Genomic DNA, 26,474 nt, shown 5'->3' with positions numbered 1-26,474 from the left:
TTTATTGGTTTATTGGTAAATTTGGTATTCGCATACGTGTTTTGGTTAAAAAATCAAGATTGCGAAATTGTTTGAAGAGTCTTTAAATTGATAATCGTGTTGCTTTCGTTTTGCAATTTGTGCATCTGATGAAAGACTGAGCTCAACGAATCTGAACTAAACAAGAGCAACTGGAGTGACACGTAATTGGAAGAAGGCTTAGACATGATGGTAGCTAAAGTTCACCTCAGATTAGCTGGCATTTATATCAGAAGTTACACAACTTTCCACTTTCCCTCGGGGACTATTTCATCTTGCTTGTGCAAGATTTTTCACGTGACTCCTTCATACAAATTTCTGGATGTCCTCCAGCACCAAAAACCCATTTCCAAAAGCTTCACTTGGATATGCAGATTTCCCCTGATAAGCTATCTGTGTTAAAAATATTTTCTGGATAGTTTCATAGTTTTTCTCTGCTACCAGATGAGCGGCATAAATCTACACGGGCTCCAATACGCATTTCATTAATAAATCTGCAATAAATAAAGAGGATGCGAACACAGTGAAATATAATCAACATATTGAGCCTATATAGATGCATTGGCAGATGTTTTTGAAACCGAATTGGCACCACAAAAAAGAAAATTTATTTGTTCAACACTGAGCAAAATCATTTAACACACATTTTCTGATATTAATTCAGGGCAGAATTGCAGCCTTGTGCAATTGCAATTATTTCGCCCGTTATGGCTTCAGATATTCAAAATTCGACTCAATATCGTTCTTATTGAAATGTATATGTATTCTATTGAAACATGTTGTGCAGATATGAAGCCTCAAGAAGAAAGCGCCTGAGTTTTTCAATCGATAGGAATTGTAATCATAAAAATCTTCGAAAGGGTGAAATTTATTGGCATGAACGTAATAGAATTTTCCGAACAAAGCTATAAATTTTAGATGATAACCGATTAAACTGAAAGAAAAAGCGCTGGCAACGATTGGGTGTTGACTTGCTCTTAAATGATTGCGTTACAGCAGTAATAAGATTATCGGTGTTACGCTAGAAGTATTGTTTCCGATAACCTTTTTCCAGCTTTCCGCGTGTATTGAGAATTAAATTACTAAGATACCATCAGCCACCTAGATCCTGTTTATTTCCAGCTGAAAACCAATAATTTCTCCGGTCTGTATTTATGCCAGTATCAACTTGTTAACGGCACTTTAAACAAAGGTAGTAGGAAATAAATAAAATCTAACCAACCCTCCAAATTAATAATAACCAGAATAACAAAGCGTGACAATCGAAGCAAAATAAACAAAACACACTAGCTCTTGGCTGGACGAATTATGTTTTTGTTGTTTATTGGTTTCCCTTCGCATAAATAACAATTAATAACACACATGCGAAAGCATGTCCTGGTTATTTTAATGGTTTTTGATAATAAAAATATTATTGTAGTTTGAAAATCGGAGCGTTAATCTTAATTTCCGTAGCTGTAAAAACCGCCGCAATGTCATTTTATGGCCTAGTTTATACAAAGGGTAAACTTTCCACAAACTAGGAAGTGAAAAATTAATTTCGAATTTTACCTTCAATTTAGACACTAAACCTAATTTTTAACTGACTCTCGCGGCACATCCATCATGTGGATGAGATGTGGCTTAAACTCAGTCTTAAGGAAGTATTTTTTGTATGTCTCACTTCGTCAAACATATGAACCGAAATGTGAAATATGATTTAACCCCCAAATAAAAATGCCTAACGTTTAGCTGGCGTTAATAAAGTCAGCGTATAAATGGAAAATATTGCAGACTGCAGAATCGTTTTCTTTTATTAAAAAGATCGACATGGGGAAATGAAAAGATCAGCGTCATTTGCCAGGGCAAAGGAAATGAGATATGCCAGCAATGTTAAATTATTTGTGAAACTTTCATTAAAGTAACAGTTTTATACGAGAGATTCTTGATTAATTATATTCATTTTCTGGTATTACTGACGCTTCAAGAATTTTGTCTCCGAAACGTTTCCATAGTGATAAATCCAATAGTAACGTTCCAAACATGACGAACTTCCTTTAATGTCACCCATAATCCTTAGAGCATCATCAGTATTTAGAAGCCGCCGGTTAATTTGTTTAGGTCCTAAACCTTTAAATAATTGACTTTTGTCCGAGGTATTTGTCAATGTCCCTATTAAATCAATTTTGGTCTCTCAAATTGTCACCAATGTTAAGGAGATTATCCCAAATTTAACTTAAATAGACCATAATAATTGCCACGTAATATTTCCATATACTGGGCGTGTACCCATAGAACCCTCATCGCTGGAGTCCAGTTCATAGATATCCAATTCCAGTTTTTTCAATAGACGCTTTTCTTATATAGTTTCTATATTTCCAAGAATATTGCACATCTACAGTCAATCGGCGTTTCAAGAACCTACCCGAAATTACTTACCAAATGATTTTTTAGGATGTAACAAATATCCAATCGCAATACCTGAATCGTTTGATGTTTACTCAAGCAAGTTAAAAATGGAAAGCAGAGGGATCCTAAGTAGATTTAGATATCCGTAAAGGTTAAAAGAAGAAAAACAATGACCCTTGCTTGGGGCAAGGGTATCCATTATTTCCTTGGATTAATCGACCTAACACACGAACGGAGAATATTTCCGTCTCCTATAGTGTTTTTCTAAGGATGGCATTAAATGGGTTATTATTTAGATTTCCGAAATGAAACTATCCCTTTCAGATTTTCAGCGATTTGAGAGGAAAACCTCTGGAAGCAAAACAATGCCAAACGACCCAAGGAAGTAAAGCAAAATTCGTTTGTTAAAATTCAGATTTACATTTACAGATAGGCAGCTTTCTTTAAAGAAAGGTAAAAATCAAATTACCCTTTGCCATTCCCGCCGTAATCGCAAAACAAATCTCATTTCTTACGTAGACATTAAAAGCTTTTAAAAAGGTTAAGTTTTTCTTCTCCAGGTTCCTTTTAATCTTGAGAGACAAGTAATCAGCATGAAATTAGAGAAGACATTCAGATTTGCATGATGAATCAGTGCTAAAAAACCGGAGACGATTTTCCACTCCCTGTAATAGAAATTCAATTAAATTAGGCCAAGAGTTAAAATTCCTTGATAACTTTTACTAATTGAAAATTGAGTTTTAAGCAATATGGATACGATAAAATTGATTCGCCTGGATATCAATCTTTGTTGTTGTGTAATTAATAATATTTTAGTGTTAGAACCTTTCTTAATATTACTGCATTCGGAACATTTAATATGTTTTATTTAAATGTAATAAATGATATGGTATAAATTCATGAAAATTGGGGATATTTAAGATTTTTGTGTCGAGTGTTAGATAACGATGGATCTTATTTTTGGGTGAGTTGGTACAATAAGTATGTAGTAAAATTTCAAAACCGGGCGACAATTTGGAACAGTCAACATACGAATAAAATACAAATTGGAAACTGTAGCTCGAGGGTGAAATAATACAAATATTTATTAATCTTTGAACGCCAATAAACAAAGAGGCCGCTTGATATCCAATGCCAAATTGATGAATGTCCTGATCGTTATTTCCATGGACAACGCAAACTCCCCTATGCGCAAAATAAATACCGTTAGTAATTATTCAAATTGAATTAAACATTCGTCGACAGAATACGCTTAAATAACTATTCATCTGTTACTCAAATTGTATTGTACGGTGGGAGATATGACTATGTTGTAATGAAAACTTGGACGAAAGCTCTTCAGTTAATGGATCAAATTATTAACTGGAACTTTTTCCATTTTGGGTCCAAATTGGGTTACGTTGTATATAAATAAAATGGAACACAATTTTCGTAAGCGTGATCCTGAAATAGCCATAGCCATCCAATCGTTTAAAGTTACGCAAATATAATGAGGGAACAATTTTGCCCGACGCTATCTGCAAATATGCAACCAAGAGCTGCAGAGCGTAACTTTCATTGTTTGACAATGTAAATTAGAGATTAAAACTAATTCGAGGCCTGAAATTGTTCAGACGTGTTTAAAACGCAAACAAACTGTAATTTTAATGCTTTCTCAAACCGAACGGTAGAAATATGAACGAAATTTGTATTCCAGCATCGACTAATTATTTACTACCAATTATGGTTGATTAATGGGGGTCAAGATTTAAAGGGAATTGTAAATTCGTGTTAATGCCTACGCTTAAACTATTGTTTGATTGCCGATAAAGTACGCTTATAGATTCGGAATTTATTACCATTTGATGGCGCTTCTGCTAAATCACTGAAACATGCAAATCATGAAAATGAAATATGTTATAACGAAGAGGGACAACTAACATTATGTTGGTTAAATGATAAAACAGATTCTTCTAGGAACATTGGCCGTGCAAGCTGGGAAGTTTTTGAGCAAATGAAACTTCTAACTACAAAAGATCGGGCTGTTATGTTGTTATGAAAGACTATTTTCTTCAAGTCACTATTAAATCCCTAGTCATCGCAACTGCCACCATCAACGCTACGAAATATTTACAAAATTATCTAAAAGCGGACATTTCAAATGAAATTCAATCCCAATTGAACTTGAATTTAATGATTATACTTCTTTTGATGTTCAAGTTACTGTTTCAGCTGGATTTCCAATAAGATTTCAGTCCCAGCTCAAGAGCACTTTTAGCCCCCAGTTGTTAACTTTAATTTGAAACACGAATTTCCCGCTCGACATTTCCCAAATATTGCGAAATGAGATGTAAATGTTACTTCCTGATTATGTGTAAAGACTCGCAATAATGTGAACAACAATATATTAATGGCGCAATGGTATTATTTCCAGTTTTAATAACTTTTCATATCACTGTGATGAGATTCTGCAATTTGGTACTTACAGCCTCGGCTCTAGGATTAATGGAGTTGATATAGAACTAAATGTGTATCAATGGAACTCATTAGCAAGGCTGATAAAAAATTGAAAATGGCCATATTGATTGCCCTTTTTAAAATATTTCATGTCGACAAGCAATATATTAATACACACCAGCTAGGCAACGTATCGTGCGTGAATATGGAAAAAATATTGGACGATTAGGGAAAGCTCTGTTATGCTCTCCACAATACAGCATTTCCCCTAGCTAGCAATGGCTACCTGTTAATTAACCTAGAGTAATGACAAAAAGCGATGGGGTGATTTGAAAATACGTGGTGGGGCCCCAGAATAACCGCCAACTACCGAGTTTTCCCTTCTACTGTTATCCCTCTGTCCCATTGCGTCGCCTATCTATGTTTGCTCAGCTTGGACCGCAAATTCCAACACGGTTTGCATAACGATGCCGACATATAAAAACATGGATCTTGCCTAAGGACTGGATTATTCCCGACCAACTGGGAACGGAATTAGCTTCTTTTTAATATAAACGGTATGTTTCTTTTGTTTGGATATCAAAGTAAATTAGAAAAGTTCCCCAGTCGGCTCCCGGCAGAAATATTAAGATCATTGCAAACAACAAACGCGACTTTAACTTAAGCCACCAGGATGTTTTTCGTTTGCGTGAACAGGTGGAATTCATCAAAAAAATGTAAAAAACTATACAAAAGTATTAGGGAAACTGTTTAGTAACATGCATGTACAAAGTTTTTGTTATTATTTTTGGCCAGGACTGCGAACAGATGCATATGGCCATATAGGATGTCAGTTGCGTCGAGTGTACTGATGCAACGACATATTTTTCTGGTAAATAAATAAATATAAAAATTCAGATTCAGTTGATTCTGAATCTCACATTATCAAAATTAATTTTCCAACAAACACCTCCAACGTGGATGGTGTTCATGGCAAATCCATAACTTAAATCAGCATCTTGCATTCAAATAATTGTCCGGTGTAATTATTGTCTGGTAATTATCGAGCAATAAATTGCAGTTACTCTACGCGAAACAACTTAAGTAAATTCAAACTGCAGTTAAATTAATCCGGCTTAAATTAATTTGTCGACATTAAGCAGCTAAGACTTTGTCTTGCTCTGATAAATGAATTCCCGCTCGAAGACCTCAAAAATTACTGGATATCTGCTTGCATCAACAGAAGCATTAAAAAACAATTCAGCATAAAGCAATATTTACAAAGTTAAATCGAAAATAAGCTATATTAACCCAAATATCCACATATTCCTGATGTGAAAATAATATATTGCATTAGTTGGTAATGTGTAATATAGTTTTTGGATTATCGATCAGGGGTGATGTAATAAATTGGTGGCTTCAGTTCCAATTTTATTAATCATTTTGCACAATAGTAGTTTAATTGTTGATTTAATTTAAAATATAAACCATAAATTACATCAAGGCAAATAAATTCGAATGAAACATTGACGTTATGGGAAAAATTATTGTTATCAATGATATGTGTAATAGGATTAAAATGAAAACATTTTTAGTAATGCCACATTTCATCTGCTTATATGTATCTAATAACGGCGATTTATTTTATCATCGATTTTGCGGAGAAATGCAGGAAATGCAGAAATACATTTGCGAACAGTTTATTTAGTAAGTTTAACTTCACATTTTCTCAGAGGTTTATAGGAGATGGTAGTGATTGCATCCGGCTAATTTTAAATAGCAAATAAACCGGGCGGTTTTACTGTAATTTTATTCATTACCAATTTTGTAGGAAAATCCATGCTCTTACTGGAAATATCCGAAGCAACACACATTGCACTCAGTATGAGACCAATTTCCTATAAAGAAACAAGGGAGGCTGACGAATGCGACTTATTTTCTCTCTACGGAGATGAAAATTTTATTTGGGTTTAATTAAAAGAAAAGTGCGACTGGTAGGATATACCCTTGCAACTTTAGGCAGCTAATCATTGCAAATAATTACACTGTAACATAAAATAAATTAAAAGGAAACATGGCCTCTAAAAGCACAAAAAAATTAATGGCACCCTTGTTTTCCTTTTATTACAAAGCTTAATTGAATACTGACATAGCATGTTCTATTCGCAAAACATCTGCGGTAATAATCGTTACCAGAGAGAAGTAGTAGCTGTAGTTTTAGTCGCTTTTCCTTTAGGATAATAATTTTATTTCTGAAAAATTACCAGCCTAACGGAAATGAACATCAACATGAATTGCTCATTAAGGATAATTGCGCTATTGGAGGAATAGCTATTGAATTTTTCACAATGCACTCGCTAAGAATTGCGCGAAACAAAATTTCATCCACTGCATCTAATTAAGCTTTTGAATTTTCTCAGTTTCTTTCACAGTTTCTGTGCTGATATTTTCAAGTCTCATAATTGTTTCAATCCGACACCAGCCAAACTAATTTTATGGATTATTTCGCTTTTGGATTACCAGTTTCATTAATGTTTCCGAAAAGATCGCCCAACATAATCCAATATGGTAAAAGCAGCAAGAAAATTAAAACCGAAATAGCCCGTTAAGCTGCAACTGTCTGTTTTTAATATCCCCTTTTATCCCTAATTCTGAAAGTTATAATTATTGTCAACTGCGTTTTAGCGCCCTGAGCTGGCAATATATAAAATTAAAATGGTGGTTAAAAGAGGGTACGTATGTCGAAACCAAAGCTCCGGCTCTATCCAACTCGGTTCGATCGAAAAAATGCAAATGACGTTACGGGTGGCTCAGAATATCGAGCTTAAAATGCAGAAGGAACTCGCTCTTTTTTCATTCCAGATTTTGCACTGAAATCCCATGACCGAGCTCCCAATTAAGAACAGACAAAGGGTAGTGCCATAATTATTATATGTCTTAGCGGCACATTAATGAACAATACGCTGCATTTAAACGAGACGTCATTATCGTATGTATAAAGGGTAATTGGGATTTTAGCATACAGCTTATCAATTAGCTTAATCCTGCCTGGATAATATCCCAATTCTCTACAATAATAATAATTGTCACACAGACTGGTGTTTATCTAATTAACACTAGTTATATAATGGAAATGGGACCAGCAAGGATACGCCAACATCAATTACGCACTATTATTTTTGAGCACTTTCGATATCACTATTTGTTAGTTTAAAGTTCTGAATTTCTTAACTTTTCTCTGTTGAATGTTCCTGCAGTCTAGTCTGAACTAGAGTTTTACATTAGTTGACATTCCATGCATTTTTCACCAGACATGTTATTGAACTTAGGTGGACAATTAATTATTACAATGTTAATAAACCTGGGCCATCTCCGGAGTAAATCGCTATCGGAATGAAAATTTTTAATTAAAAAATAAAGCATGCAAACGCATAGCGTAGTGCATATGGGGATTTAGCCTTGCTATTTTTCCATAAAAAGCCCGTTTCGTGTGCTGAAACTTTATAATGTATCAGGAGAACTATAATTTTTTAATTCGTAATATAGGGAGTCACGCTTTAGTGACATGGCTAAAAATTACGGTGACAATTAAGGGGACTATAAATAACTAAAGTGCTGGATTTCACTGAAACTTGCATAACTCATACAATAAGTGTGTAGATAAAATTTTATGGAATCTACCAGTGCTGAAGTCTAGCTGGTTCGCATTGGCCAAGAGAATTGATTGATCAGATAACCAGGTATAAATTCCATACAGGCAAGTTTGTAAAAACATACTAATTCAAAAGGAAATGTTATTGATTAACTCAGTTTAGGTAAAGGATTAGGTAAAGTCATTTGGGGACACCATCAAAAAGAATCGCTCCTACAAAGAAAGCTTAATGCGCTTGTTTAAAGGTGAGGTCTACTAATTTATCAGAATTTCAAATATTTACTTCCTAAGACTGGTCTAGCAGTATAAAAATAAGATCACATTACCTAAATATTCCATTATATATCAGCTCCTTTCTTATCGCTTATCGCAGCTTATCGGACACTGCGTAAAACGGAAGTAAACATTTTTTTTTATTATGGCGGTGTAATTTTTCTCAATACAGAGTAAGTCAATTCAAAAAGCGATTAATCTTCATACGTATTGGAGTTGGGACTAAACATCTTCGTTGTAAAATTCTTTAAGGCACGAAAATAGCACGAAACATATTTCATTGTTAAAAAGACAAAACATGATATATTATATCAGCTATGGTATTATCATTGAACCTTTTGAATAAAAAATAGCATCCTGCCGTCTGTCCAGAGGTATTAGAGCTTGATCTTTGAAATGTCGCATAATTACTTTGACAACTTTCTTCGAATTCTATGAGAAATGAATGTCAGCAACAGAACAAGACATAATAAGAAATGCGTTGTGGATGGTTAAGTGATTCAAAAATCATGAAATCGGCTGAAGTTTGCGTATACCGACAGCATCTTGAAACAAATAAATCGGATGTTAATCTTTTGACTGATCATTGAATAGTTGAAAGATGATAGGGATGTAGTTATTGCTTCGCGTTTCCAATAGGCAATTCTCTCTACGGCAGGTATTGCAGAATAAGTAAATAAATGTATAGAGCTATTCAAATAGGTGTAAAGTAATCTGAGACTATGAGCTTATGCCGCGAACCGACAAATTTATTGGATACCATCGTTGAACAGTGAAATTTGCATATCTAAAGCCAAGAGTTAATGCCCAATTTCAAACAGAATACCTATAAATTTGGAAAACGTTCTGCTAACATTTTCCAGATTGTTGCAGTGTTGGTTGTATATTAATTTATTTATGAGAAGCGTGATTTGAAAATTTACAGTGCCGGGTCCGGTCAGGCAACCTATTAAATTAATAATGAACGAGTCCGCATTGAGTGCGAAAGGCGAGAGAATCCTGACCGCCGTGCATGTTGTGGAACAGATGGCACAGAACCGACGCTCATGTTACAAAGTGAAGAACGTAATTGTGTTAAATCTTGTCAATATAATTTCTATGTGCTGACAAAGCTCAGGCTCAGCTTTCATTTCCGAAAAAAATATCATCCATCGAATAATTTATTTCAGAACTAGATCGCTTGCCATTTACAACTTTAAAAGTATTCAGAGCCCAACGTATCCTCTATATTTTATGATATATTGTCTAAAGGTAATAAATCTCGCCGAAGCACTTATAAAAATATCTGTATCGATTTTCCATAACTTTTCTTTTGCTATACACAAGTAGCCCTTAAGGGTAAATAAGAGAAAATTGAGAATTACATTCTTGAAGCTCCACACTATGCATCAATTCTCGCCCTTTGCTCTCAAACGTTTACATAATTGACGTCAATTTATTTGCATTGTCAAAAAATTTAATCACGGTTGCGAATATACATCAAACTCGTTTCCAACTGCGTTTCCCAAAAGTTTGGAACTCTTCCGCGTGAAGATTTGACATAAAAGATCTATTATGACATGATTATGTTGGTCGGGTATTAACTCATTTATTAACGGCCCTATTTGTAACTGTATTGTGTTGGGTCCAGTCAGGAGTTCCATTAAATTAATAATTAACGAGCCCCAGCAGAATGCGAAAGGCCAGAGAATGCTGACCAACATTCAAGGCGAGAAACAGATGGCACCAAACGTACGGCACGCTACAAAGCAGCTTATATGAGAGAACATAATTTCATTACGGCCTAACGAAACCCTGTCCGCAGTGTTTCCATTGTGGGGGCATTAAAACTTTTATTTTTCCTTATTTTATATAAAATAAATCAATTTCTGAGTGAATGACAGTGATGCAATTTGATTCACGTCCCTCAGCGTATTAACAAAGTTCTTGATCTAAATATTATCCACATTTCAGACAATGGCCATGTCAGTAGTCTCGACTACTCACTTATCACCTAAATTATTAACGATCCCCTATAAAATTCTCACTACATACAAATGTAAGCCGCCAAGGGAATCGAAACCAGTAGATCGAATGGTAAACAAGCAAATTAAACATTATCAGACTATGAAGGCTTTCACGGCCGGTCAAATTACATTTAAGAATGTTTTCCGGGCTTTGAAGCCGTGGTCTATCGGAATTTCTTCCTGACGTTTCGTCCACAAATGCGGTGSACATTTTCAAAGGCGATGAGGCAGTGGGCGAAGTGATCTCCCGTGCTTTCCGACTAAGACTGATGACTCAATCATTAAACATTAGTTCTATTTGATACATTTTCAAGCTCCTCCATGTCCAGTCGTCTATAACTATTTAATGAACACAACGAGATCCAAGAAACGGCTAAACTTACAACTGAGCCATTATTCCCGGGCAATTAATTAAACAGTTAATGCCTTCATATAAAAGACAAAAACTCAGCTAATTCTGACCATCGTCCATTGAGTACAGCAGATGGCACAGAATGGACGGACGCGCTACGAAGTGGTTTATATAGAGAGAATATAATTCCATTAAAGCCTAACGAACCGATGTCCACACTGTTGCCATTTCTGGAACATTAAAACTTTCTGCTGTTTTTCTTTTCAATAAAAAACCTACATCAACGTTAATAAACATCGGGCCGAGGTACACGTTGCTAATTGAAACAACCACGAAATTTGGAGGCTGCTTTTTTGGCTTTCTGAGGGACGTTTCTTTGTTAATAGGACCCGTGCTGTCAGCAGTATATAACTGCGATTTTCCATATGTGAAATACTTGAGTCAAACTATTAGCAAAAGCAATTAACTGATTAAATGTCGATCATACGTAGATTTTTCAAATGTTCTGCAACCTTTAAAATAAAGGAAACGAGCTTCTAGAAGCTAGTAGATAGTGCGAATGCTGAGGCGCTTCTTAATGGAGGAAAAGGGACGAAATCAGTGGCCCCATAGATAACTGATATGTTCCCATATAATTAGAGGGGACTTTTAATACAAACTGACCAAGTAATTATATATTGATACTAATGATGAAATTGTATTCAATTCCCGTACCAGACATAATCTGGATTATCGAATAATTATTATCCAAAAAGCATTGGCAACCGAATGTAATTTGAGACGAACAACAAATGGATATAGAAACACATCGACATTCTGCCGGGCTAAAAGCAACTCCATATTCACTTCGTGTCTGTTCGCATTTATTTATTTACATACGTGACTTGTCTTCGCGGGATCGTAGTCCAAATACCGAAAATTCCAAGTACCCAACTTTGAATCCCGGTGGCCTTTAAGACCTCCCTTTCTGTCATAAAAACCGCAAAATACTCCCCGGACGCTGTGAGCTACGTACCCATTTATACAGAAATACAGTCACAAAAAGCCATTCTAAAGTTTCGGACTATATTCGAGTGCGAAAACACTCAGGTGAAATGACAATGCAGATAAACTCAGTTGCGTCTTCGTATAAATGTTTTAGAATTTAATTAAACACCTATATTTATTATTATATAGATTCAGTTCCCTCTGGCTCAATGTTTATAAAATCACGCTGAATTACGACGTTATCCATATGAAAAACTACTTTCTGGTGGAATTATAATCAAAGTTTCCTCTAAATTCCCATACAATGTTAAACTTCATTCACTGCGCCTCAAATTTAACGTGTAGTTTAAACATTCCCTAATTTTGGACTGTGGATATTTTCGCAGCCGGTTATTCGATTTGAAAATGTTTTTTGTCAAATAATGTTTAAATACAATCATGTTTTCTTGGTCAAAGTTAAAATTTATCTGCGGGTAATATGAGACTGCCCAGAGTAAAAAAAGCATACAATGTTTTCTGTCATATTTTCTGAGTAATTTGTACGTTTATTCGTCTCTTCATTCTGAGCCACTCAAGATATATTAATTTTTTTATGACCGACCAGATCTTCAGCGCGCAATTTCCTTAATTTTTTTTCATTTGTGATAAAAAAATGTTGACAGAAAGCCTGTGAGTGCAAATTTCAATACAATACAAGTCGAGAGCTCTGTTTATTTTGTTACTTCAATTATGGAATGCTTGTTTTCACACCTAAGGATATTGCTTTTGTTTTGCTTTTTTACGGATCAGATATACGTAAAATATGAAACAGATGTAGAGAGCTCTAAGCTTGTAATGAAAATAAATTTTGTTTGCACCTCCATTTTCGGACCTAAAACAGTTTTTAGCAAGTTTAAGTAAATTTCCTGCGGAAAATGTGACCGGTCATAAAAACATGAAAATCTCTGGATTGGCTCAAGGTAGATAAGTTACTAAGAAGACGTAGTACATAACACCATATGGTTTTCTTCTGCAGACCTCTGCAGATTTACACTCTCGGCAAGAAAACAACACTAGTTAAAACCCGGTACTAAATATTTATTATACATGTATATTAAAATAACAATAGAGATGTGATCTAATTTGAAAAAATTATTGAAATCGGCTTAACGGCTGATTAAATATTCGCGGTCCAAAGTTAAAAAAAAGGAAATATTTAAGCGCTGCGTTAAATTTACGGATCTGTGTATTTGGAAAAAATGTATATTTACCAATAGGATTTTATTTGACGAATCTGCTTATAAGGTCAGATATTTTCAATATTAATCAACCAAAAAGACTTGTAAATCACTGGCAATCCCTAAAGCCGGCGGGTATGTACGGTTTTTAATCTTAACATCGACGGCAGCTTAAAAGCCGACTCTCATGCCTTTTGAAATTAAAGCTTTCAATTCGAACTGCTAGTTCTTTTCATTTGCAATTTTTTGTGATATTAATCCCTATTTGCAATATCGGGATTAATGGTTTGTTTATGCGAAAAAATATAAATACTGGAGATGCGAACGAAATCTTGCATTTACCTGTTCGTGGATTTGTTTAAACTCAACCGTTACAAAAACATTTTAGTTTCAATTCTGTTTAAAACAACCTCATGTAAACTACATGGAGCAATTACCGAACCGTGCTCACGTGATAAACCTTCATGATCGCCAATATTCTCGGTGCAAATTTGTAACGAGTTTCAAACAATAAACTAAATGCGACACAGCCGCCCGTTGTTATATAAAGTTTTAACAGAGCAATTACAACTTCCATCTGAAAAAAATTGGCAACTGGCGCAGTATCATTGCTTGGTTGTCTCGTATTTCTTCGGTACAGCTGCAATGCAGCAATTATTTATATTTTTAAACCCAATAATCAATCTACGAGATAAATCCGATACATATGTATATATTTCCATATCTATTTAACTTCAAGTTCGACAAGACAAAGCTTTCTTTCTGTATTTTCAAAGCCAACAAACCTGTATTTTAAAATAAGGTTTGATTTTAAAGGCACATGGAAGCATCGGAGAGAACGAGCGGTAAATTTACAAAGAGAACTTCTTGTTCCTGCGAGCGTAAAAGCAGGAAATCCTCACAAATAACCGAAACGTAAGACATTGAGAAAATGTATCTGCTGTTCGGTATCCAAAATAGATATCTTTCATTTGATACCCTTTGTCTACAAAATTATTACAGAACAAGTAAATTGCCAAAGTGCAATCAAGCCCGTTAACCGCCACAATGAGAATTTCAAGAAAATTTATCTTGAAACTTGCAACTTGCACATATTGAACATCAACTTCAATTTGAGCAGGTTATTCCAGTCTGGATCAATATAAAAATATACCGCTTATTTAGATTTCAACAGGCAATCTCATTTTAAGCGATACATTAAATTTTAATTCCAAATTCAAAATATCGCATTTCTCGCGAAAGCCATTTGTGAAGGAAATAAACCCATTAATACAATCTGAAGTATCAATATATTCACGAACATAAAACAAGGCTTAACAAAGATAATAAAAAGGAATGTAATTGCAAATTTGCTGTAATTTGCAGAAGGCAAAGGGACAATCAAATAGCGAACATTGTGCTAACCTTTCGATTGGAATCTTGCAATGGTCGAGTATTTTCCGGATCAGAACTCTAATTGTATTGGAACACAATACTTAGGAACACTACATTAGGTTTTTATCTTTGAACACCGTTAGAAGATTACATTTCAGCTTTTTTAAAGCAAGCGGTTTTGTTGCTTTATTATCCTCGGCCATTAGTTATTAGTATCCAATTTTGTATAGACTGAAATCGTTTCAAAATGGTTTAACGGAACGAACCTGAAATTTAATGGGTAAATCTATTTACACTTTCTTGCTTTAAATTGTTTCAAAGTAAAGGGAAATGAAGCATTACGGATAACAGTTATCCATAAGGTTTTCTCTTTGTGTGAACCACACCAAGTGTTTAACTATTATGTATATTATGTGGCAATATTTCACATCATTTCAATGTTTAATGCCGTTAGCATGAAAAGTGCTGCAACTATGCCTGATGTCCTGAAAACTGCATAATATTCACAACAGAAAACTGATTCCTCAAACTTTATAACAGTGGCAAGATGCAGGAACTTTTTCCATACATGCTAGCGCTTTGAGTGAACTCGAGGTATATTGAATTCCAGTTTACCTATCGAGGAAGAATGTTGTAAATTACAGGGAGTTCATTCAAAAACTTTAATATACTAAGAGAAAGTAATAAAATATTCGACATTATGGATTGCAGGCAACATGAAACTTCCCCAGGTATTGAAATTAGCTTGAGCGCATTGAACAAAACTTTTCCCCTCCTGTAATTCAAATTCATTTATCTTAAACACTTATCGGGGTATGCACTTTCCACATGAAACTCCTAGAGATAAAAGTGGTTTTACAAAGCTCATATGATAATGAAATGTAGCATCCGAACCTTTCAATGTCTAGTGCATTATACTATGCACATGGACTTTCAAATAACTGTTATTATTAAAGTAGAATGCTTTACGTAGCACTACATAAACCATGTAAGCACACAATTTGAGTGCGTTTAATATTTCGCATAGTTGAAAGTTTGAATATAAATTTTAATTCCAACCCTGCTTCCACCGAATATTTTTGCAGTCATTTATTAATTTTCACCTGATTAATTATGAAGCCTCTTTGCACAAAATAGAGCTGGCGTTGATTTTGGATATAGCACAAAAAGCACTTGGAAATATTGCCAATGAAGCATTAGCAAATTAAACTATCTCTATCAAAAAAATTCATTAATTTGGGTCTTGATACTGAATGATCGGTTTTATCCATTATCCACTAAATAATATTGAATCCATTTGATTAATTGTTTCATAACAGCCTTCGATGAAGTTAAATGAAACTCAATGTACGCTTGACTCTTTACAAACGATATCTAAATAAAGGCAAAATAATAAATAAACGTTAATGAAAGGTGTTTGAGCAGGACGCAACCCAAGTCTTTTGCCGGCTACATTAATGTTAAACTGTCTTTTTGCGTTAGAATAACGCGAAATGTAAAAGGGAAGATATTGAAATTCATGAAAATTTACATTTCCAGCCAGCTTCATTCAAAACATAATACTATTAGAGTAGCAACACAAGGAAGCAGTAAAGTGTTCGAGGCAGTTTACTCTATAAATGAATAAATTACAGAGCGAATTTGATCTCAACACCACGGATCTTCTTACTTATCACCTTGTTAGTGTGCGCCAATAAATATATCGACCGAGACATGTATATTTTAGTGCTGCCGATGTTTCGAACAAATGGTAAAATACGACCACATCGTTTGATGGAGTTTGAAAATTTAAAGCAGTCACAGAAACTAATACATATTCAAAAGCGCTTTTGTTTTTTATCGCCAGTACGCAATTTTCGGGCTCATTACCCAAATTTTCTATTGCGTTCATAGCATACCGCTCGAACGAATACTAAAATAATTTCAATTTGGTTTCGAAAGGCAAAAATTTCACCTTTCCAATCAGCTACACAATACCTATTTTATTTTCCCACTCATAGACAGTTGATTGAAATTGTCTTTTTTACTAAAACTACATAGCCAAACCGAATTCAAGGATCGTTGCCCTTGTAGAGTGAATACTCCAAATGTATTTTGGTATGTAATTTTGTCACTCAACTATTCCATGATCTTTACTTGAACATTCGAGAAACAAAGGAAAAGGTTTCAGCTTCCCTGTTACTGAAAGTTCCGTTAAGAAACGCATAATTTTAGAAACTAACTTGGAAATTTATCAGAACACAAAGTTCTTAATAGTTGAAATTAAAGTTTTAGTGTCAGGGGTAGCGCTGCAAGTTGCTAATTAAACTCTAATATATTTACTAACAATTTATAGCTCTCGTGTCTTCTACATTACCATCAATTTAAAGTTGAAGCAATGCACAGCGAAAAAACAAGTAGGCGTTATTTGGATAATCAAATGATATAAATCAAGGAACTGTGCCGCCTTAATTGGTATCAAGTCGAAACCTAATGCAAAAATAGCGACGGATTTAACAGAGAAGATCTAGAGGCAATTGATTTGACGGAAAATTGCGTATTAATTATTACAGATATTTTATATAAAATGAACTTGTAAGATTTTGTTAAAGTTACACAATTTTCAATGGAATAACCATCACATCCACTTAAATTATGACATATTTGTAAATTAAAATGATGCCGCAAAGGATTAATGATTTAAAGAAATTCTCCAACTCAGTTGAGCATGAGTCTCACCTGTGAAACCAGTATCGATGATTTTTATAGTCGTCCAAAATATGATAATTTGCAACAGTTCCCAGTCTTAAGGAACGAAGCAAGACATAAATAGGTTTTTAGTATGTCATCAAAGGGATAGAAAATAGAAAATAAATTAGGAAAAGAAGCGTTGCGCGGGTTTTACAAAAAGTGGCCATCATATCCAGCTACATTATATAACAGCAATTTGACAAATATCATAAAAAATTAAATAGTTATTGGAAACGCAATGTAGTGATGTTTAAGCTCAAAAAATTGTTTAATGCCGGCGTTATGAACTGTGCCTTTTCAGACGGCACAGTTTTTCCATAATTTAGTTCGGATTAGTCGCCTATGCGTACAATATTTCTTTGTTTCTGTAATATTTCAAAGGTTTCAAGTAACACCTATAAATTAGGCATAATAGTGCTTACCCCCATTTAGAATAGGTTAATATATTTGAGCTTTAGCGCCGCTATGAAACCAGCATAGAAGAGGGTGAATATATTAATATTTCACAATATAAGCTGAAGGAAGAATATGGATTTACAATTTATTTAATGTAAATGCTATTCTCTTTCTAATATTGCATGGCAGGAAAATGTTCTATTAATTTATAAAACACTGTGCTTTTTGTGTTTTTGCTTGGACAAAATGGAAAACTATAGAAAAAGTTCATGTTCACCTCAATCCAATAGAACAAAATAGAACAAAATAGAAACTCATAGAGAAAACGTCATGAAACGGCTATTTTCAATTGATTCAATGGCCCTTTAGAACGTATTTGAGTGTCCAGGCTAAGATAGATTCAGCGATCAGTTGTCCAAATCACTTAATATCGGTCAATAGACAACTCATGATGAGCAAGTTGCTTAATTGGTGGTTTGTTTATATTGACGACTATTTTAGCGCTACAATTCAGCAACGGTGCCCTACATGTAATTTAATCACAAATCCTGAAAGTGCCTCTATTCTGCACCACGTAAGGCTTTCTCTTGCATGATGCAAACTTAATTAGCCAACGAGAATAGCCTACAGACTCAACTGTAAATTTCTAATTCACGTCATAATTAATAGGTTGGTTGGGATTTGTAATTGCACGTGTTACTAATTATTCCATTAACGAAAAGCCAATGCATCTTAACTTCTAACGACTGACATCGCTCAATTGAATGTGGATCAATGTTAGAGCTTTGGATAATATCCGGCAGTTTAAGCCAACTGGTTAATTGAGTGATTATGTCAAGTAAAAACAGTGACGCTTTTAACTTTTAAGATCACAACAGCAGGATTATTATTAATTTTCTGTCGGAAGTTCCAATCAATTAAATCCTACCGCAATTATCTTTTAAAGGCAAAACAAACAAAGTTCGCGGATTGGTAATAATTGAAGTGACTTCCGGCAACGAATTACTTAATCGGATATCTTAGAAGTTCAATCGGTTCTAATATTAAAACTGAAACAAACTGAAGGGTTTCATTAGCGATCGCTTAAATAGCGCCTTTGAGATCGAGAGCAACGTCAACTGGTATTTTCATTTTGCGAATGAAATTCACCTCGAGGTCGATATCTCCGTCACTCAATAGTTCATTTCGACAAGAATGTTCAATAATTGCGATTTGTAAAGTGCCGTAATAATATTGTTTCGTATCACGGTCCGCGGTCAACAATCTCTGGCCCTTTACAGTCAATTGAAGTCCACTCATTATAAATTTAGCAGCATTCCTGTTTCCGATGCGGAATTAAATTTCGAAATCACGGTGTTCATAAATAAATTAATTTGCTGCCAACAGCAGCTGCATTCCCCAAAATGGCTTGCAGACGTTCTTTGAATTTAAGCCACATCACCAGTGTGGAGATGCGATTATTTGCGTGAAATCCGTGTAATTAATGACATGTTAACTATCACCTTGTAATCATCTGTAATCTGTTCATTATGGAATTACGGGGTTTGAATACTTGCCATTCTCGCTGATAAATCTAAAATTGTTTTTTAAAAATGATCCTAAATCAGAGAAATTTCCGAAATTAAGTAGTTTCTGTTCTAAGAAATTAAGCTGAAGCTAAGATGATAATGGTCAGAAATAATTCACGAATAACGGCATGTCACTGAACAAATTGCTAACAATAAAATCAGAATTTTCCTTCAGTTAATCAAAAATATAAAGCGCCCTAAATTCGGCTTTGATAATTAACTCATTTTCAGACATTAGCGTTCATTTCTCAAAGTTCATGCGGGTTCATTATTTAGTAGTCGACCGTCCGACGGTTTCAGGACCACCCCTCCAGGAACATCATTTTTCAATGGCCATTTTATTTTCGAACTTTGATATATTTCGTCTGTAAAATTTTGCGCTGTGTTAAAATGCACTAACGTTGCTGCATCGGAAATGTATGCTCAATTAGTTCTTTGCATGAACAGCACAAAGAGATGGGAAGCGATATCATTCGATGAAGTAAATTCCGTTACTGAATATTTCATATACATATAAAGTTGTCACAATAAATTTTAAACATTATTTTATATTGAAACTCATCGTTTGCGGTTGGACCATTAAAAAAATGCATAATTCCATTCATTTGAGGAAAAATGCTTCATACGCGTTTCATAGCGATGCAATAAATTAAGGTTTCAGCAGAATTGAAATTGAAGGGAAGTTTATTTGGAAAAACCGATACATATGTAGGATGCACGTCTGTTGATTGATATATTCATATTTTCAGATTTTGCACCCATCCAGCTTTGATTGTAACCAAACCAGCACAACTATTGCTGAATATTCATTTGGAACACCAGGGAATTGTGCGATTCAGTGCAGTGCCCGGGGGTCTGAGTAACAAACAGATGAACTTGAGAATTAAATTGGCCTTATCCTTCCGGCAACATACTGCATGCTAATGTTAAACGGAATTAATTTATCAATATTCTCCTTTTCATAACAAAATCCGGTTAATGGAGTTATGGTAGGAAAACTTTCGAAAGAGATAGCTCTAATAATCAGAGAGTTGCTTAACCAGAGCAATACTGACAACTGTAATAAAATTTGTTGTTTCGCCAAATTTTATGTTAGTTTCAATATGAACCATAAATACAGTTGCTTCAGATTGTATTTTGTTTCGACCCAAACTTTCATTTGTTCCCTACACTATTGAAGATCTATCGGTTTCAAAACTGGGAAAAAGACATCTTATTGAAGCTCATGCAATTATTTACAGTTCAGTTTTCCTGGCAAATTTTCCGAACCTTTATAGCTTAAACTGCGAAATATGCAGCTGGGACCTCGACGGTATGCATTTTATTTACCAACAAAAACCTTATTTCCATTTGTTAATCTAAACAAGAAATGCTCAGGATAGTTACGTTCACTCCAGCAGCATTCACGTAGAGAATTGAAATGATGCTCGTATACGGATAAGAAACATTCCGGTGCTGCTGGATTAATTTGGATAAATGGTTCAGTGACGAGCATAACAAAAATTGTATCATTTACGGGGTACTACATTCACAGGGTATTCTTTAGTGAGATTTTGGAAAGTGGTAAATATTGGAACTTGATACTACTAGCCCATTTTAGGAGAATCTGAAGGACGTGAAATATTAGATAATGTCCATATACATTTTCGAGTATTATTCTCCATCCGCCCATTAGTTATGAATTAAACTAGAAATGTTTGGCTAAGCCCTCTTGGCTAGTCCCGTTGGTTAATTAGGTTTACATGATGCAGTAGAAACGTCGCATAATGTAATGCAGTGGCATTTCGAGGATTAACGCAAAAGCCTTGCTTGGTTTAACTAGATGACGTTGTAATGATGAAACACAGAGCTAAATACCCGAGCGATATTATCTTTTCGAAGCTAAATAAATACAAATCTAAGGGAATAATTAGCGATGTGGATTTGTAAACATCCAACTTAATTATTGATAAACTACCGGCAAAATTGAATATGCTTGACTGCTAACTTACTAATTTACTTTAAAAGCTTTCCCGCATAGTCTGGGTGTTCCCAGTTTAGTTTAAACCGCTACAAAGACCATGTATATAACGTAAGGATGTAAACTTAGAAACTAGGAAACACGTGAATTGTAATACAGGCTTTAATATTGAGTTAGCAATAATTCAATAGTGGGCAAACTTGAAGCTAATGTTAACAACACGAAGCAAATAATCTATATGTTTGAATTGACAGAATAATTCAAATTGAAGATTTGAATCAAAATTAAACAGAATGCTGCTTAGGAAATTGCTTTGTATATTCGGCTGTCTGCAAGATGATACAATAGCTATTTCAAAATGGCTTGAAATTCTTCCTGTTTGGAGCGTCAGGTCGAACTGCTTTCAGATATTAAATAATGTTTAAATTGTCTGCATTTCCTGCTGGGAAATTTGCTTCTTTGCGTAAATTTCAACAAAATTTATAGCAAAACTAAATTCTTATTCAACGCCAACTTAAACATTACGAAGCAAAATCAGTCAATTATATAAACTTTCATTCGTAAACTTTCAGTGTTACAGTCAGAAGTTTTTTTCGCCAAAAAATTAAACCCTAGCGGAAACCTTCCAATTTAGCTACTGCGCCCTACAAACGAGATACTAGATGGCACAAAACATCCAACCTTATAAGAAAACCTGATTGCAGATATGCTTTTAGCAGAAAGCTAGTAAAATCCTTAATACAACCAACCTCATTATTCCTTGCCCTGTTAAGTCCCATCAAAGTATTACTGAAGAAAAAACTTTTAACTAGTGGATGCTGTCAGAAGCCGAAAATTAGAAAGTAATTTTTGAGGCAATTTGAAAAATAACAATGAAGTGATACGATGTTGAGACCTCCAAGACGGTTGGCGAGGTTTCGGCAAACAAAAACCATTGGGGGATTATGAAAATTGACTCTGGGGAGAGATTCAGAGGGAAAAATGTTATGATTTGTAATTTCGTATTCAGAGATGGAAAAAGTATGTATTTTTATTTACTCTTGAGAATGGACATTTTATGAATATTTTTCAGATACTCAATAGATATTCATTAAGCCAGCAAGGCTCGGTACCATGCTTCTGAAATATTCGAAAATTTTAGATAATATTTAAATTATTATTTCACGGCCAGTAACTCGAATTATGCAAAATTCTGGGACCCCTGGTTCATATAATATTAAAAATGACAGAGTAATATTCTTGAAACAAGACAAGGGATTCCCTGGTGGCCCCTTCAGCTTGATATAGGTCTTAACATCCAGGGAAACTAGTATACGCATCCAAAAAAAGCTGCTATAATTCTTTATCATTCTTTGTATATAACAATTGACGTGGGATCAGGCGATCCTGCAAAAAACCGACGTGCGTCCATTATAAATAAATAGTTCCCGGCATTATATCTTTTGAAAAATATTGCCAAGGGGCACGCAAATTTCAAATGTTTGCAAATTTGCTGAATAAACCGGAAAATTAAAGTTTAATTTTCGAAGTACTGGAAAAGTAAGCCAATCTTCATTTTATTTACTTTAGCTAAATATTGCAGAAGCCTGTATCATCTTTGAATTTAAGGGCTTAACACCAGCAACGTCGATTCCAGATTTCGGACTTGAATGTTGACAAGCTAAAGTAATGGAAAGTCAAACCAAAGTTGAAAGTGAATTCTCTTAACTGAAGACAGGTAGGCTTGAAACTTTTGGTTCTCTGATACTCTCGAGGATTCTCAAACCGACGAATTATATTAATAGTGAATCTGCTAGAAAAAGTTAGGACATTTCAAATTCCGCCACATATAACAAATAAAATGAATCCATGAAATATTGAGTTGGAAAAGTTAACTAGATCAAGAGACAGTCGAAACACGTTCGAGTTAGCTCTGGTTAGTGTTTGGTCATTTTATTTTGCTCCAGATTATATTAGATTTATTCACTATTGCGATTTTGTGTGTTGCCAATAACCTGTTCCGGTTCCACACAAGTTGTGAAAATTGCAAATAAAAACCGGTGTGTGTGGAAGAATGAGCACAACCAATTTCAAATTCAAAAGGAAAATACATTTGAAAATTTATACGAAAATTATCATTTAAAAAGTTTTCATTTACATTAATGAAAGGAAATCCAAGCTCGCGAAGAGATCTTTTTGGACCCTTATTTTTGGTGCTTAATTAATTATGCAAGCAAAACTTAGTCGGATTTAATCATTTATTAACTTTGTCGGACAGAATTCTTTTAAATGCTTGATTTTCACATAAACAGAATTTACAGCTCCTTGGAGTTGTCACCAACATCTAAATTGGAAAATTAGCTCGCATCGGACGCTAAGCTTGTTGGCGTTTGATTCGAAAAAGAGTTTACAATAGGCTTTGTAATATTTTAATCAAGACGGCTCAAAGATTTTCGATGTATTTCTGATGAACAACAAAGATTCCATCTAAATATAACTCGATTAACCGTGATGAAAGAATAAGAAAAAACATAGTTGAACTACGTAATTTTTTGCTTATGATGACCGCCTCTACATCAAATATTTGCCCAGCCAATTCAGCACCGAAGCTCGAACCAAGCTAATCAATTTTTGATGGCTAAAATCAACAGCAGATTAAATAACTTAACGTGTGTAAAATTCGGCATTTTCAGACCCCAACCCAAATAAGGCCAACGCTCTAAAATGCGTCAAAGCACGAAATAATTGTATTAGTATCGAACTTGGGGAGCAGATGATGCCCATCGTGTAAGAATCATTCTCCGGCAATTCGCTCAAAATGAATAGAATATTGATGTAATCGTGCAATTGAAATGGGATTTTGCAGCTTTAAAGGAGCTTGTAGTGCCGATCAAGGTATCTTGTTTTATCCCAAATTTTCTCCACAAATTGCCTAATGCATATACAAATTGTGTGTTTATCAGTCACTTTGAAATGCACAAATTTCACTCCAGTTCTGCAATTTTTGCCCATAACTAAAAACGCACTTTGGTATTATTTACCAGCGATTAATGTGCTCATATTTCATAATTACATTATTGCTATTTATGGTTTCATGTGACGTCTATGAAAGTGATTTCATATCTATTGCAGCAATATTTTCCAGTTCAAAGCTTCAACACTCAAAAATTGATGGGATAACAAATTATTGGATGAACTTCACGACAAGTAACTGCGCTTTGGACCATGGTATAATAGTGCGTTTATTTGACGTTTTTTCACAGTTAATCATACAATTGAGTGGGCATCTACGCCAGCAAAAACTGTACATGTTAGAAAATCTGACCTTTTAACCAGGGAATTTGTGTAAGTTATAATCTCGTGAAATATTTTAATTAAATCACTAGTGGGACAAAGAGTAGGTTGAGTAACTCCGGGCAAAAATGGGTTTACCCGATAAGATCTTATGATAACAGTCATGGTGGACTAATTGGGTTAAAGAAAATTATTACAGTAATAACAATATAATGAGCCCATCATCCATCACAGTTCCACCTTTTACATACAGAACCAGTAAAGTAATAAATACATACAAGATAAAATGTGTGATATGAACACATTAATCACCAGGGTGGAAAACTATTAATTACATCACAAGTTGATGTACGTGATGTTTATAAATGAGAAAGCGCTGCATTAGGATTGTGACAATAATTGTTACTTCATGGGCCATGTCAAATAGAATGTGCCATCAATTTTAAAAAACACTCCAGAGACTTGACAACGCTAATGAAGAAAATATATGTAGACGCCGTGAAAATAAGCTAGGATATTGAAATCAGAAGGCTTCCGATTGTTTATGCATGTGCATTGGAGCATAAAACAGTCAAACGTTGACATGTGTCAAGTCAAGTATAGGAACTGATGCGCATATACTCAAGTTAACTGGTGATAATATATTGAAATGTGAATCATACTTTTCTGAATTACGTGCGAACGATTGAAAATAAATTAAATCAGTTTTTTCCAATCACGCCGGAATCGAAAGTTACTTAATTTTTTTAAACGTCGCATCTGATTCCGGGGCAAATTTAAAGCTAAGCTAGGTGAACAGTGGCAAGTTATTGCAAAGTGCCAAGCCAACGGTGTATTTTGAGACCCAAAGTCCAAACCACTTTCTCAAAATATCCCAATTAATGTGAGTAAATTGATAAACAAACCTTAGGAGTTCCCATGTTAGGCAATGTGGTCACAGCGGCGGCCACGGTGGGGGCAAAAGTGGGAACAGTGAACGGCACGAACAACATTGGAGTCGTTGTAGAAGAAGTTGCAGCTGCTGAAGTAGAGCCTTGCACTTGCGTGCTGTCTTTGGGCTCGGAGTTGCCACTTGGGTTGCTGCAACTACAAGGAGCTACAACCACGTGCGGAGGTTGCACTACTGTGCTCGGCTGAGGTTGCACAGCAAGCTGTACGGGTATCTGCACCGTTTGAGAAGGATATGGAGACGATCTGTGACTGGGGTTGCGTTGAGTGCGAATGGGCCCAATTGGATCGGGTTGTGACTGGTTCTGGGGCTGCCAAACGGCGTAAGGATATACGCCGACAAGGCTATAGCCCACAAGTGCCGGTGGAGGAGCCAAGGTAGTGGCTAAATCTACTTTTCAACAACAAACACAGCTGCTAAATTGCAGCAGAGAGTAGCATCGGTCACTCGCACTCAACTCGCGCGCCTTTCCTTCACGTCACAGGATGCGTGGAAGGGATGCGTGTTTACGTATTTACCCTGTTGATCATGACACAATCACCACGTGGCCGATTTTTGTTTACGCGCGCTGGCGGAACAGAATAAGCTTCAGACGCACATGAAGGGACCGTCAGTCGAGGAAAGACGCTGCCTCAGACGACTACAGAACAAGAATAACAACTGATGCGGCAGGTAAAGTTCAGCGTCGCGTTTGAGGTCACAGTCGAGCGATAAATAAGCAGCTATAGAACAGAACAGAGCCCCATAGTCGGACGGCCGTTTTAGAGCCGAAGGCGGCAACGCGTGCTCAAGCGGGGGCCGTCCGCCATCGGGCGTGTCGCCGCCACTCTAGGACTACCCCTAACACTTTCATAGACTTTAATATTTCTTGCATTTCGCTGCTACTTCCTCATAAGTTCATTGATTCACTCTACCC

General features: G+C 35.2%; 1 protein-coding gene across 3 annotated transcripts in view; it reads right to left on the bottom strand.

Moving 5' to 3' along the window:
• Positions 1 to 26,253, bottom strand: part of LOC109532942 (cytotoxic granule associated RNA binding protein TIA1) — a 98,200-nt gene extending 71,947 nt beyond the window's left edge. For all 3 annotated transcript variants that reach the window (XR_007282460.1, XM_048670564.1, XM_048670563.1), the window contains exon 1: positions 25,515 to 26,253. Coding sequence is in view for 2 of the 3 variants with exons in the window: in XM_048670564.1 (XP_048526521.1) it covers positions 25,515 to 25,601 (87 nt within the window). In the remaining variant the exon portion in view is untranslated. The remainder of the gene's footprint in view (positions 1 to 25,514) is intronic.
• Between the last annotated feature and the right edge of the window lie 221 nt (positions 26,254 to 26,474).

Source organism: Dendroctonus ponderosae, unplaced genomic scaffold (assembly GCF_020466585.1).
Source record: "Dendroctonus ponderosae isolate FM_Combo_2020 unplaced genomic scaffold, Dpon_F_20191213v2 Dpon_F_20191213_1, whole genome shotgun sequence".
Taxonomy (NCBI): domain Eukaryota; kingdom Metazoa; phylum Arthropoda; class Insecta; order Coleoptera; family Curculionidae; genus Dendroctonus; species Dendroctonus ponderosae.
This window is presented reverse-complemented; position numbering and strand designations above follow the sequence as displayed.